Genomic DNA, 15,436 nt, shown 5'->3' on the forward strand with positions numbered 1-15,436 from the left:
ATGAAGGCACCTACAAACCAGTTCTTTATCACTCATTAAAAATGAAAAGCAGCAAGAGCTTCATCTCACTCTGCTAATATTATCTTCTGACAGAGGAGATGAAAACAATTCATCCAGGAGCTAGGCCTTGTATATACAGCAGCAAAGCAGAGCTTCTAAAGAAATTATTCTTGCAAGAAGATAATGTAGATAATTAGGAAAATTTTGTTTCATAAGTTTTATTCAACCTGAATGCCCCTTTCATAAAGAAGAGGGGTTGAGGTGGGGGGGAGTCATCATCTATCCTGTCATAGTCCCAGGAGAGTAAAGCAATCTTATTTTTTGTTAAAACAAGGCTACAATTTTCTTTTTAATTACTTATGACTCAAATAGCTCTGAAAGGATCAATATTCTAGAGGCAAGATCAAAACCAAACCAGATGGATATTATAAAACATTATAATGCAATCTAAATGAGCCTTTGCACATTTCATTAGGTAAGAAAATTTTTGAAGTATTTCTCTCATCACCCAATCTCTTTTATTTTATATAAGGTAGGATTTTAGTCTGCCTCATTACAAGCAATGCATGAATTTTTCAAACAAATGATTTTTTCCTGAAACGCCGATGCTAGAGTTAACTTTCCTTCAGCCAAATTAATTTCCATTCCCTTACCAGGCTTCATACTTATAATCAGATTCAAAGTTAAATAACACTTAAGAAAACTGGTTTCTGTTGGTCCATCTTATTTTACTAATCAGTATCTTGTAAACAGGAAATCCTCCAACTGTTTGCTTGAATGGTAATATCTTAGAGACCTGTTCTTTTGGATTAATCTTCACACATTCTTAATTTAAAGAGAGTACATTTTTAAATACAACAGAAAGTACTTACCCTTCTAACCTGACATCAGGTAAAGATCTGTTGAGTGCAATCATTTCACTTGCCATTAAATTAAATTGATTTATTTTAAACATTTCTTTCATTTTCTCTTGCTCCTCTTTTGGAATGACCACAGGCTTCCCCATCTCTCCAGGTCCTTCATGTGGTTTTTGCATGGGTTCTGGAACTTTGAAAAAATAAAATGTTACTAACTCCTTTGAAGCTTGTGTTAGTTCGTTTACAAATTAATTTACACTGTAGGAGTGCTCACATTTAGAACAGTCCTAAACCCACCAGGTTTTGAAAGTGAAAACAAATCTTCACATTTGGGAGTTTAACAGAAATAGTTAATATAGTTAAATAGCTTTTCTTACACACCACAATTCATGTAAAAAACCAATAAAGATTTATTTCTATCCACCATTACATCATAATTGACTTTATGAAGTTCCTGCAAAGGAAAATTCAACTTTTCCAGGAAAGCCTGCATGTGCAAGAAAAATCTGGGATATAAATGAGGGGAGACCTCATTGCAGTCTGCAACTTCTTCACGAGGGGAAGAGGAGGGGCAGGCAGTGATGTCTTCTCTGTGGTGACAGTGACAGCACCCAAGGGAATGGCCTGAAGTTGTGTCTGGGGAGGTCTAGATATGATATTAGAAAAGGTTTTCCATCCAGAGGGTGTTGGGGCACTGGAAAGGGCTCCCCAGGGAAATGGTCACAGCACCAGCCTGACAGAGTTCAAGAAGTCTTTGAACAAGAGTGTCAAGCACACGGTGGGACTCTCAGGTGTCCTATGCAGGGCCAGGAGGTGGACTCAATTACCCTGATGGAACCCTTCCAACTCAGCTTATTCTGTGACTCTGCGATAAATAATGTCCCAGAACAGTAAAGGTTCAATTAAAGTAAAAGTGTAGCTTTATATCTATTTCCACATTTTTATTTTGACAGAATGACATTGGCAGCAACAGTTTAGAAACAATTTCTCTTGTTTGTACTAATGTTATTTTTATGCAACAAAATTACATTTTGAAGGTTAACATAAGTAAGAAAACAGTATCAAAACAGTAACACTTCACATCTGAAATCCAAAGAAATTTAAATATCAAATATCTGATCAAACTGAAGAGGAAGAATGGGACAAAAAGGAATTCAGACTCTTAAATTATTTAGGGTTTTAAACCAAATATGTAAAAAAATCAGAACAGTTTTTAAAAAGTTACTATCTCTTTACAAGTACCATTCACTTTTCTCCCAAACAGAAATGCTCAAATACTGAATTTGAGCTACATTACTGCTTTACAAATTCAGCAAAAGTTTTAATTAAAAAAATAGCATTTAAGATCTAAACAAAGGAATAGAAAGTATTTTAAAATAAAGACACCAAATCCCCAAGAAACAAGCCTAACTTCAAATTATCTTTAATTTGCATCTAGGATAGCACAGTGTAATTAAACCTTAAGCAGAGAGTAAACAGCCACATAAAAAATAAAAAGAAAATTTTTTAAAAAATGCCTGAGCCTTCCATCCTTGCTGAAACACTAAGACTTAAAGATATATTACTAATAAATGAGGCTTTTTGCTGGTCTGCATTTAGTGCTAACAGGGAACAAGCACAAAGTGCTCCTTGAGAAACTTTCATTTTCAAGTACCTGAAGCGATTGCAGTAGTTGCATTCACACAGGACCATTTAGCAGAGAAAAATCCTCCCACCCTCCTCCCATCACAGGGGTGCTTTCTTTTAACCAAACTCTCCTTGATAGCTATAAAACCCTAGAAGTTGCCAGCCAGCCACTCATCCAGTGAAAATTGATGGAGTAAGTGTGTTCCAGCAGATCCTGAGCAGATGGGCTGAGGTGCTCGTTCCAGCCACAGGCTAAGCTGAGCAAGCAGTCTGCTTTGCATCTCTGCCTCTTCAGAAGGGACGGCTGGAACCTGCATCAAAACTGCTGACTTGCAATTGCATAACCTTTTCAACTAGAATTTGGGCCTTCTGGGGGGGCAATTAACTTAAAATTAGGCTATACAATAAAGTAATTACTTGGGCTTAATTTTATACATTCAGCGTGGTATTATTATCTGGGCTATCACAGCAACTTTTGTTAAGCATGTAGCAATAGGTTCACTTAGACAGAAGTGATTTAACAATGGGTGTTCCACATAACTAAAACAATTTTAAAAGCCCTATCAGAATATAGTTGTATGCAGCATGTTTTTCTGAGTTCTGAAAGCAAGTGTCTTATCCTACAAAATGACCTATTTAGAAGAAAAAAAATAATTTCCTGTTTCACTTACACTTCCAGTTCTTTCTCAACTTTCACTAAACCAGTTAAACTGAATAGTTAAATCAGCCAAAAGCACATCTCTCACATTTGCAGATCTTCCTGTTAAGATGATAGTTTAGCACATCAGTGACTTGGATACTGATGCACAAATTCCACAAATTCATCAGTTGAATTTTTAAATTTCATTAGTAAATACATGCTGCTTGATTACACATTTCACCTCAGTACCTCATTCTCCTTGCAGAAAAATCCAGCAACAACTAACTAGATCCAGATATTTTGAGCAACTCACTAAATGCAGACAGTCAAGCTGAGGCACAGGCAGGGCAATGACTTTCCAAGAATTAACCATCAGAAGATGTTCTCTCAAGTTTCTGAGAACCATCTTCTCTTGGGTTTTTTTATGGTTATCTGTTTTCCCACAGAAACATGTAGGTTTCACAGAAACACCAACCAACAACGTTATCCCAAAATTAGTAATAAATGCATCGTTAAGAATTCAAACCACAGTGCTCTTTTGTCAGTCAAATACAGAAAAAAATTTCCTTTGAAGGACTCTATGTACTCATGGCATTCTTCTAACAAACAGAAATGAAATTTATAGCTACAGGTTTCAGAACTAAATAAATGACTGAATCACCACCTGATTAAATAAGAAATCTAGTAATGTATTTCCAGATATTTCTTATTTGTATCAGTAAACCATTAGTTTCAAAGAAGGCTTGACCTTTTCCAGATCTTCATTAAAAAATCAGGAACTCTTTATTTCTTTGGACTACAAATTTCTTTTTACCAGTCAATATGTCAAATAAAAACCAGATAATTCAAAATCTAAGGTCATCTAAAGCCAGGAAAAAGGGGTGAATTCTTCTGGTGAGATGTCTTTAGAGGCCAAATAAACTGACCAATGCAAAGTCCAGTCACCTTTGGAGGCATAACCATAATTACAAGAAGTTGTTTGGCCAGGTAAAAGTTCAGAGCAGTTCTGCCTCTTACACACACCTCAGCCTTAATAGAATGAGACTGATTTATGACAAATGGTTCACATTTTCAATAATTAAATCTTGAAATTGTTCACTTTTCTTCTTAGGATTTTTTCATGTAGATGAGATAATTTAGAACCAAGACACAATTTAGAGATTCCTTTTTTACCAGAGCTCCAAATTCAGAATGCAAGGTCTTGATTGGCAATTGACAAAAATGGCTGATCTTAGTTTAACTTTGTCATTGCTCCAGGAAGAGTGTAAATAGCAAGGAGCTGAGATTACATGACTCTTGCAATTCACCGGTCCTAATTTTGAAAGATTCCCCAGCACCCAGGGCTTCTAATCATTACACAAGGGGAATGCACCTTGAGGTCAGAAAAAAAAAGGGAAAGAGGATGAATCTCTAAGTTTATTTAGAAACCACATCAAGTGCCAAAGCTGGAAGTTGTTTTTTTTGCAATCAGACCTTTAGGAAGCCTATAACTGGGGGTAAAGAATGACTCATTTCACCTCCATTTAAGTCAGGACCCAAGGGATGACATTCAGGGTTCTTACAGAAATAAGACAGAACTACACACAAAAAAACCCAAAACTTTATTAGTAAAACCACGCTACCACCTAGGTATATTTTGTTTACAAGAATGGTCCCTAATTGTACTGTTAGAGAACAGCTTGAACCCTCTCTTTAAGTCTGGAACTTGTTTACATTTATTAAGTAAGCTGTGTTCCAGGCTGTGAAATCTAAATTGCAATGCCAATCCCCATATGAAAACAATAATGCTCAAGTAACTATCCTATGAATAATAGATTTGGAAAAAAATATTACATAACATGGATGATGCTTACTGAGGTTAAATGATTTTCTTTCCAATTCACAGCAGCATTTAAACTTACATCAGCCACCTTCCAGAGACAACAATTAATTACTCTTTGTGGCTTTTACTGAGTAATCCTCAGGAATTACAAACAGGGAGCCACCACCCAGATGTGGCAATAGGAAGAACACGTGTGGTGTTTTGGATAAGGGGTGTGCACCATCCACGTCAGAGGAGGTGAGGCAGCCTCAGAGCTGAGCACTGGGAGAGGGCTTCCCCCAGTTTTCTCCCAACCCCTCTGGGGTGGTCACAGCAGGGAGAAGAAAGAGCAGCAATATCAGTCAGCACAGCACAGGCTCCTCCCAGCTCAGGGATTGCTGCTGGAAACAACACTGCTGGCTGTTCTGATCCCAGCTCGCCAGGTTACCTGGTGAAGGCACTGCAGAGGTTCTGCCATGGTGGAGAGGGTGGGCCACCATGGCAGTGGTGGCAGCAAAGGTTAAGTCCACAGACAAATCATCCCACACAACTACGGTCACTGGATTCCAACTACCCCTCCCTCTGGTATAACCTTAGTTACTCAGTCTTGTACTCTCCAGATCTCATGCCAGGCCCCTTTCCCAAGGCACCTCCACCTCAGCTGTCCTCCTACCTGGCTCGTGGCCTGTCCCTTTTCTACCTCACCTTTTGGCCCCTCAACTCCACACCTGTGTCATTTCAACTCCAAGCATTTAATCTCTGTCAGAGCAGACACCGAGGCTTCTATCTTATGCACCTTACAGTTCCCTATAACCATGTACACTAAGTTTTCCACAGTTGCACATTCCTTTACTATTCCTTATTTTGAGCAATTTTAAAAATATTACAGCAGTATAACTTAAAATCCAATATTAGACACATAACCTGAAGTTCCTGATTTAACATGGTGGTATCTTATGCCATCAATACCAATGAGAAAGAGCCCAAAGATGATTTTGGCTATGGCTCTTGCCTAATTCTATAAAAAGAAAATCCTTCCATTTTCTGTATTAAAGACCCATGGAAAACATCCTTCAAACTTCATGAAAGCCCAAACTGTCCAAAGTTGTCCTCAAAATCCTTTGCTCCTGCTGAAATAACTAAAGAATGATTTTTCCAACTGGACAAGCACAATCTGAAATAAATATAAACTCTTCAGAAAAACTTTCTCCTATGTTGAGTAAGTTCATCAAATGCCATGGAATTCTTCCATGAATTGCAAAGATAAAGCAGAGTGACATGGACAAGAGGATATTAAATTCAGAACACTAGCATAATTTATGCTGAATCAAGGAAACTAATTCAATTATGGAAATTAAAAACAGAGGAAAAAGTGAAGTGAAAAAGCAGATTTTGATAAAAGCTTCACAGACAAAATAGCCTCAATGTTATCTGAGATGACTCCAGGCACTCTGAGCAGGAATAAACCCAGTAGAGATTCCAAATCAGTAAACTACTGGAACAAGTAAGAATATCTATGATCAGGCATGCAGCTTGGTTAAAAGGAAATGTCACAGGGTCAACCAAGGTTTCTAGCAGACCTATTCCTGCACCTTACTACAAATCAGCCATTTAAAAAAAAAAACCCAACCAAAAAAAAAAACAAAAACAAAAAACCCAGAAAAACTCCCACCCCCCCCAAACAAGAAAATGTACAAAGCTATATACAAGGTTTGTTTGTTTACCAGCCAACTATAAGATCTTAAAAATATATCAAGAATTTTAACACACAGGTTTGGGTAAAGGTCAGAATGAAGGCTGTACTCAACTAAGTAAAATTAGCGTTGCATAGGGAAAGTCATAATACTAATATGTCAAAACTGAAGACTTTCCCTCACCTGAAGGTTCCCTCAATGACTTCATATGTAAAGTCATCTGAAATTTCAACATTATCAATATATCACAGTAAGTTGATAGATATTGAATTCACCTGCTGTTTTCTGGCATAAGTTATCTGCTTTATGGGAAGCCAAAAATTGGATCTATTCCTACATAACAACACATCAGTTACTGTCTTACCACCTAAGAATTTCCAAACTTCTGGAGGAAAAAAAAAAAAAGGAAAAAAAAAGTTCAAAAAAAGACGAGTTCCTGTAGAAGACATACTTTCTACATGAGCCTCATTAATCTTCTTGCCACTTTGCTCTCCTTTTACTGAAAAAGACACTCAAAAAATGCAATGCCAGCAATGAAAAATTTAAGTTAGCTCTGCAAAATTCAGGTGGATTAGAACCCCTTTGACATGTTCACATGTAGTTGTGAAACCAGGAGTCCAGAGGTGCTGAGCACGGAAATTCTACATTCCATACAGTGCTCTCTGTGGAGATTTATTGGCTTGTTTTCATCACAGGGAAAGAAAACAAGTAAACCAAATCTGACACTTCTTAAATATCTCCCCAGTGTTACTCTGTAACAGAGCAACATTATTCTTAAAATACTTCTGAAAATTTCCCAGGAAGGTCAAGGTTCACACCTGATTTCAACAGGTGAAAAAGTTTCTTGTGATGGAAAGCAATAACCTTGAGTGCAATTAACCGACTGGACTTAGCAATTAGCATCACTCAAAAGGTTTCCAACATCAGCAGTGAAACACAGACACAGCCTTTTCAGAGGGAGAGACTCCAAACTACAGAATTAGATGCTTCACAAACAAACTGGAGGTGGCAGGTGCCTGCAGTTCTAAATGCATATACTGAGACATTGCAGGGATGAGAAATCTCCCTGCACCAATCCTTTCTCCCATGTGATCAACTACGCTAACTTTCTAAAAATAAGGTTGGCAACATCAATAGTAGTGTTCTCAAAAAAGCCCAAAACAAAACAACCCCACACTCAGCTTCTCTAATCGGTACTCAAAAACTTAAGATGGCAATAACAAAACTGAAAGCTTATCTGAAAACCTTTAGTATTGAATAATACAGCTCTCACTTGAAAGCAATCTCAATAAGCATGTGCTCATATTTGTCACTTTTACATCCAAGTTCATACTACTATCATAAACCTTTTCATTACAATATTAACTGTGCCTTATTGCTACAGTCTTTGTCCAAATTTTGGGTTAGGTGGGTTGTGGGGCAGGGGATGTTTTTCAGTTTGGTTGGTTGGAGCCTTTTTTTGCAGGGGCAGGCAGAAAAGTGAGCTTGGTTTGGTTTGTTTTACTAGCAGGTCTAATGAAGTTAATAGTGCCTTTGCTTCCTCACTCATGGAAACTTAAAATATGCTTTAGACTGCATTAACATGGCTTAGATTTCTGCACTTCTTGTTGCATAGTTTAAAAAACTATGTTATTTCATATTTCATATACATTAGTGCTTAAAATTCTACATCCTAAGTGTTTTAAGTCTGCAACATACAGCTCAGGCAAGATGGTTATTATTCTCTAGTCATTCAAAGAAACACAGAAGATTGTGTGACTCCTAAATGCTGCCACAATGCTACATTGTTGAGGAAAAAAAAATCCCAAATCTTTAAAAAGAGTGCAATTTTAAAGGAGCATATTTTAAAGAATAATTAGGCAGAAAACTTACCATCTCCAGCTGGCAGGCCTCGTTCCTTTTTCTCATCACATTTATTGCATTCACTGAAGTATAGCAACAGAAACATATCCAGAAGGACCCAAACCAAAGAGGTGGCAAGCACCACCTTGCAATATGCAAATTTTTTCATGGCACTTTAAGTCAAATACAAAAATAAAAAAGTATAAATAAAAATATCAACAGGTTTTTTTTAATCCAGTTTGAGAGACCACGTTCTATATCTGGAAAAAAAAAAGAAAAAGAAAAAGAAGTCACAGCATTTACCTGAGATGCTAAAAGCAGAAATTTTAACTCAATTTTTAAGGTAAGAATTTAGTTCTCTTATGATATATGCAAGAAAATTAATGTCCTATGCATTTCAGTGAGATAAGGAAATGGGGTCAGTTATAGCAGCATTATTCCAATCCTTTATGATGTTAACATTCATCACCTGAAACATCAAAATGAGTGACCAAAACAGAGTCCTCTACTGAGCCACTGGAAAAGAAGGTAGGCACATCTAATGGCATGAGAAGAAACTCTCTGGATCCTCTGGAAACCAGGCCAACCCAAATGAATGAAAACCAGGAACATCTTGGGAAGTAGGGTATCACTCTCTACTGTGTGAATCCCATGGCTAATATTTCTCATGCTTCTCCCATGTAGCACAGACTGACATTCTGGGTCCATCACTAGGAATGCTGGCCTACAAATGCCAGGATTTTACACAGGGTCTAATTGCCTATTACAAAAGCATCACAAAGACAAATGCTTTGCACTTCCAGCAAACCAAAACCAAACATTCCTTTTGGTAAAAAAAAACAGTAGGCAAGGTTAACAAAGTACCCATAAGCCACCAGGATCATTTACTAGGTGTTCAAAGCCAAAGTTAGCAAGTCTGACACTTTATGCCTTTATTAGCTTAATGTTTGATTATAGAGCAAACCTCTCTATATTTTTTTTATGTGTATGCATTACAATTTTAGAATGCCAACCTTTGAAATTCTCTTTTGCCCTACTCAAATTACAGATTTTGTTACAAAGACTGCATATTTCCATGACTAGTAGGGCAGAATCAAGAACAGCTTTGAGCTTCCTCACACTAAAATACGTAGGGTTTAATTTTTAATTTTTTTTTTAACCACTACTGACATATTTCAACTCAAAGTACTCCTGCAATGTTTACCAGTGGGAACAGAATACCAGTTAAAACCAGAATTGCAGACACTCTTGACATAGAAAATGAAGGGAATAAAATAAGGAGACTTTAAAGACATGCTAGAATTTTACAATTTACATACATTAAATTTTTCTTACATACTTTCAGTGAAAACTGAAGAATTTATTGAAAAGAGAACTTTAATCACAAGAGCTTGTGCTGGCTTGGACTGGTGCAATTTCCTTCACTGTGACCAGTAGAGGCCATGTTTTGTATTTGTGCTGGAAACAGCGTTGATAATTCAGGGATGCTTTTGTCACTGCTAATCAGTGCTTACACACTGTTGAGGCCTTTTCTGCTTTTCACCCCATCCCACCAGTGAGGAGGCTGGGGTGCACAAGAAACTGGAAGGGAACACAGCAGGGACAGCTGACCTCAACTGACTCAAATGATATTCCATATCATATAAAGCTCAGTATATAAAGCTGGGGCAAGAAAAATGAAGGAGGGGATGTTTGGTGTGATGGCTTTTGTTTTCCCAAGCAATTGCTGCATGTGATAGAGCCCTGCTCTCCTGGGGATGGCTGAACATCTGCTTGTCCATGGGTAATGGTGAATAAACTCCTTGTTTTGTTTTACTTGTTTGTGCAGCTCTTGCTTTAACTCAACTCATTTTTCATTTTTATTCCTCCCATTCTCTCTTCCATCTCATTGTGGTGGTGGGGAGTGAGTGAGTGGCTGCTGCATGGGGCTTGGATGCCAGCTGGGGTTAAAGCACATCAGTTGTGACTACACAAAAACCTCATTAAAGGCCTGCCTCATTAAGACTGCATTTCCTTTACTATTTCATTGCCATAATTTGACCCCTTCCTCCCCCCACCCTTCTTAAGGGAAAAGATCATGACATCCCTTTACTAAATACAGCTTATTTCTTCTTATTGGCAGCAGACACATTCCTATCTCCCTGCACTCCTTTACACTGAAGTCACACAGCTCTGGATGGCACAGCAGCATAGGAGCCTGTGACCTTCCACTTGTACAAGGCTAGAAGGGTGGACAATCCTCTGCTTCCTGCATAGGTGCATATCAAATGCCAAGAATTAATTATTTTTGGGATCTTAGCTTGCATCTATATAGTTTTGTTGTACAGGAATGACTGTAAAAAATTAGGAACTGCAGAAGTATCTGTAACTAACAACCTGATGATAAAGTAACAGATGAAATGACCACAAGGAAACATTAAGTGACATACATTATGAAAAAATCCCAGGGGTTGTTTGGTTGGAAGTTTTTTGGTTGTTTTTTTTTTCCAGTGTTTTTTTTTTTTAAATAGATAGGGGGATAGACCTGAACTCTATCCTCCTATCTATTAAAAAAATCTTGGGAGCTGTACTATGAAATTCTGTAAAACCATCAGCAGCAGTGAAAGAAAAATAAATTTGTTACAGACTACTATGTAGAAAATACAAACCAAACCATCATTACTCCATTACACAGTACGTGCTCTTTCATCTTGAGTGCTGTAGGAACATCCAGTTTTATCATTTCAAAAAGGATATAGGAGGATTAGAAGGAACAAGTGAGAAGTGCAAAAGGATGAATACAACAAAAGCAGCTTTATTATAAGACGAAAGTACCATTTTTCCTGGCTGGAAAAGATGTAACCTAAATCAAGTACTAGCTCTATAAAATCAAAAGCTGTATGGAGATGGTAAATAGAGATCAACTGTTACCTTTTACTTCTTATATTGGCAGAAATCAAGTGAATTTAGCAGCAAGAGGTTAAAATCCAGAAAAGGAATTTATCCCCTACAGTGTGCAGTCATCCTGGGGAGCTGCCTGCCACCATCCCCTGCCAGCACTGCAAGTCTCTCCATCAAATAATAAATACCAAGTCCTCACCCCTACATTGGCCAGTTGCTGACTGAACTTCAAGTCACTCTGGAGAGTACAGCAAGGAAGTATCATTCCAGTTTCCCTTATTCTCTGCCCTAGATATGCACATCAACCACTGGCAGAAACAAATACTGTATACAGACAAAATTTGTCTGACATAGTGCATGACTGCCCTTAAACTCTTCATGCAATAGGTTTCTTCTGGTCCAACCCGGACACCATAGAAATGATTTGGCAAAGAAGGAAGTCACACCACCACCCTGCTTGTTCTTAAAGAACACAAATGCTAATAAAATACATGTTTTGAAAGAAAACTCTACTAATTATTTTAATTTCACACTTCTTGAAGTTCAGACTTGTGAGACATTAGGCTGTAAAACAGTGTAAAACCCACAAGAGCACAGTGCTTTGGGGTCCTCAAATTAGCAAGACACAGGAGAACCACAATCTAGACTTGCTGCTTTATATCAAGTGCTTTGGAATGTATAGCCTGGCAGTATATCTGCCTCTAACAAAAGCAAATTCCTTTGTCAGTTCAGTGAAATGTCAAAAAGACACTTTGTGAACCCTTTGAACCCTTTGAGGGTTTGGGGAAGCGATGAAAAGACAGTGATACAAAAGTTCAACACACAGTTTTCCATTGATAAGGTCCTTCCCTGAACCTTTAGATGAAGGCTCTCATTCCCTTGGGCAGTCTATCATCTCATGAATTACACTGCATTTTTACCACTGCTTTTATGACAGCACTCCCCCATCTGCTTCCCCAGCAGAGCAGTGAAGCAGAGGGGCCCAGAAACTCAGATGAAGCAACTGCTCTTAGCATACCAGAGCCTTGACCCAGAGCTCTAGGAAGAGAGCTCTGCCACCCAGAGCTTGGTTCCTCCCTCTGCTGCTGGAAGGTGGTGGTGGCCTCAACCACGGGAGGAACGCTCTGCCTGAGTGCTGCTTCTTCAGTGGAAGAGGCTAAGGAGCAAAGTGAGCAAGGATGAACAGCAGCTGGAGGCATCTCCACAGAGACCTTGAAGTGCCACAAGTCTGTGCCCCATGATGCAAAAAAAAAAAAGAAGAGACAGCTAAGCATTGCACTCAAAGGATAAGTGGATGGAAACTCCCAAAAATGGAGGCTGAGAGAGACAAACCCAGGAAATTGTGGCAACAGAAGGAAAGTCTGCAGATGTGCCCTTCCACAACAATTATACTGCCTGGATGCTGTTGAAAGACTGATGAATAAGCCTGAGTTACATTTCCTGAGCACATGAGGAGGTTCTCATATAATCCAGGAGTACAAGTTGGAACAAACCAAAAAGCAGCAACAAGAACAGCACTTTAAGGATAGCAAAAAAAAAAAAATTTAAAAAAGGCTGAGAATAATGCAGATCCAGTGCTCAGCATGCAAAGGTTAAGATACTCAATGCCTTTTTCAGTCCCTTTGTTATTGGAGGCAGAGTCTGCAAGAGTGAAACTTCATAGGCAGGGGACAGATTAGGTCAGGGATCTCTTCCATGGCACCAGAAAGGTGGCATGGAGGGTGCTGAAGGAGCAGGCTGATCTTTCTGCAGGGCCATTCTGTATCATCTGTGAAATGTCTGAAATGGTGACCCAGAGATTCCCAATCCTCAAGATCAGGAAAAAAGTTATCATCAAGGAGGAAAGGAGATTCTGGAGAACCATCTGCTAAGTCAGTCTCACTTCAGTCCTTGAAAAGACTATGTAAGAAATCCTACATACAAACACACAAAACCCCAAAACAAACCAAAAAACAAACAACAAAATAAAGCAAACCCAATCCCGACTAGATCACCACAACACAAAAACTAAAAGGGAAACAGGCAGTACAGATACATCAAAGCCATACCATACTTGAACAATTTGGCAACTCGCTTCAAGGAGAGCATTGGTTTGGTGAACAAGGGAAGAGCAGTGAATGGTGTTTGCATTAACTTCAACAGGGACTGTGACAGTCTTCCAGAGTACTTTTTCAGAACGTAGTGAGATTTAATCTAAAGAAGTGGGTTATCAGGGGGGTGGACTGCTAGCTGGACCACCAGGGTTCTGACCAGCCATCCAAAGTTCAGTTGACAGACAACAACTGGTGACGGCTCTCTGAGGCCAAAGCTGGAGCTGATGCTTGCTAGTGCCTTTACTGAGAAGCTGAGGGACAGGACTGAAAGCACGCTCAGCAAGGTTGCTGGTGACACCCAGCTGGGCTGGAGCATGCAGGCAATACCCTGAAACAACATGCAGGAATGGTTCTGATGGCCAATTCAAGGGACGTTCAAAGGCTAGAAAAACAGGCAGGTTAAAACCTCAAATATTCAGTAACTAAAAAGTACAAATTCCTGTTCTTAAAGGTCAAGTTGGATAAGGCCCTGAGCAACCTGATCTAGCTGGTGGCATCCCTGCCCATGGCAGGGGCTTGGAACTAGAATATGACCTTTTAAGTTCCTTCCAATTCAAACCATCTTATGATTCTAAGAGTATTATCTATATAGGCTGGGTACTACCATGCTAGGAAGCTGCTCTGCAGGAAGAAATCCTTGGAGCCCAAGAGCAAATTCAAAATTAATCAGCAGTGTGTTCTTATGGCAAAGAAAGTCAACTGCATCTACAAACCAGCCTAGCAACCACAGAAATAAATCCTCAAATGCATAGACTGAATAATTGCATTTACCTACAGAGTAATGTAATAGAACTGAAGATTTTTGCAAAACCAAGTATTTTTCATTCCTTCAAAATACTGGATTATAGATTACAAAACCCTTATACTATGGAAGAAAAAGGAGTATTAAAAGCACCTTGGAAAAGGTAGGAACAAAGGTTGTACTTTATCAAGAATAAAGTGAAAAGAGGAAAAATGGGTACATTCAAGTCTTGTTATTTCTGAAGGTCAAATGAATTTTTCTTCCCCGTGACAAAATCCATGATATATTTGACACAACAGGAAAAGGTCATCTTTAAAATTACTGCTCATATAAAGAACATTGTTTCACTTAACAACCTCTTTTACAAACACAGTTGGCATGGGAAAGAAAACCTACTCTTTTTCAGTATAGCACACAAATAGTCAGTCATTTTTGTCTTTGGATCAACTTTATCTGTGTTTATACTAGTGATCAGTCTTCAATACGACTTTGTGGCAGACTTGACAAAGGATTTCATTGCTGTTATTCAGCTAAATCAGGATTCTACACTGGATACAGCACATAACCAGACAAAGCTGATGTAAAGTTTGTTTTCCAGAATTTCAGATATGAACAAACAGAAGCTGGCACAAAATAAGGGCTCATCAAAATCCTGACACAACATTTACTATGTTTAAGCTATTAATATCAATTTATACCAAATGGAAAATGATTAGCTGAACAGCATCTAAGGAAAGATTGATGGCCTACACAAAACTGAATTTTCAGCTTCTCAGTCTACTTAATAATGAGGGAGAAAAACTGGCATACTGTAAGGTAACATATTAGGCATGTGTATGGATTTTTGAGCAAATTTCTAAAAAATGGAGCCAACACAAATTGTTGTGAGCATTGTCTACAGCTCTGTATCTCTGAACTATTAGTGAGTCCAATATATTTGAAACCAGAAGTGATGCCAACACTACAATCAGGTTCCAGAATTACTTTTCCTGCTGTGCTGATGTGTTTTGGTTTGGTTTTTTTTTTTTCTTTTTTACTGGTCCATGCTCTAAATTGGTTCTGGTGCATGTTTGCAGAGAGCTCATTACCATCAGAACATCAGTAAACAGGTTGATTTGAGGATAAACAAAGCACTACCTTTAAATGCTATGAAAGCAAGTGATAAAAAACCATTTATATTAGGTCAGCCCATCACCTGTGGAAAACAGATTATTCTTCATCTTTTTCACAGTAACACAAATGCATCCGGTAAACTTCAACA

General features: G+C 38.3%; 1 protein-coding gene across 2 annotated transcripts in view; it reads right to left on the reverse strand.

Moving 5' to 3' along the window:
- Positions 1–15,436, reverse strand: part of GALNT1 (polypeptide N-acetylgalactosaminyltransferase 1) — an 88,688-nt gene that overhangs the window by 36,921 nt on the left and 36,331 nt on the right. For both annotated transcript variants that reach the window (XM_036406358.2, XM_036406357.2), the window contains exons 3-4: positions 8,491–8,720; positions 873–1,047 (exon numbers count right to left, since the gene is read on the reverse strand). In XM_036406358.2, coding sequence (XP_036262251.1) covers positions 873–1,047; positions 8,491–8,629 — 314 coding nt within the window. In that variant the 5' untranslated portion in view covers positions 8,630–8,720. The remainder of the gene's footprint in view (positions 1–872; positions 1,048–8,490; positions 8,721–15,436) is intronic.

Source organism: Molothrus ater, chromosome 1, assembly GCF_012460135.2.
Source record: "Molothrus ater isolate BHLD 08-10-18 breed brown headed cowbird chromosome 1, BPBGC_Mater_1.1, whole genome shotgun sequence".
In the NCBI taxonomy this organism is placed as follows: Eukaryota; Metazoa; Chordata; class Aves; order Passeriformes; family Icteridae; genus Molothrus; species Molothrus ater.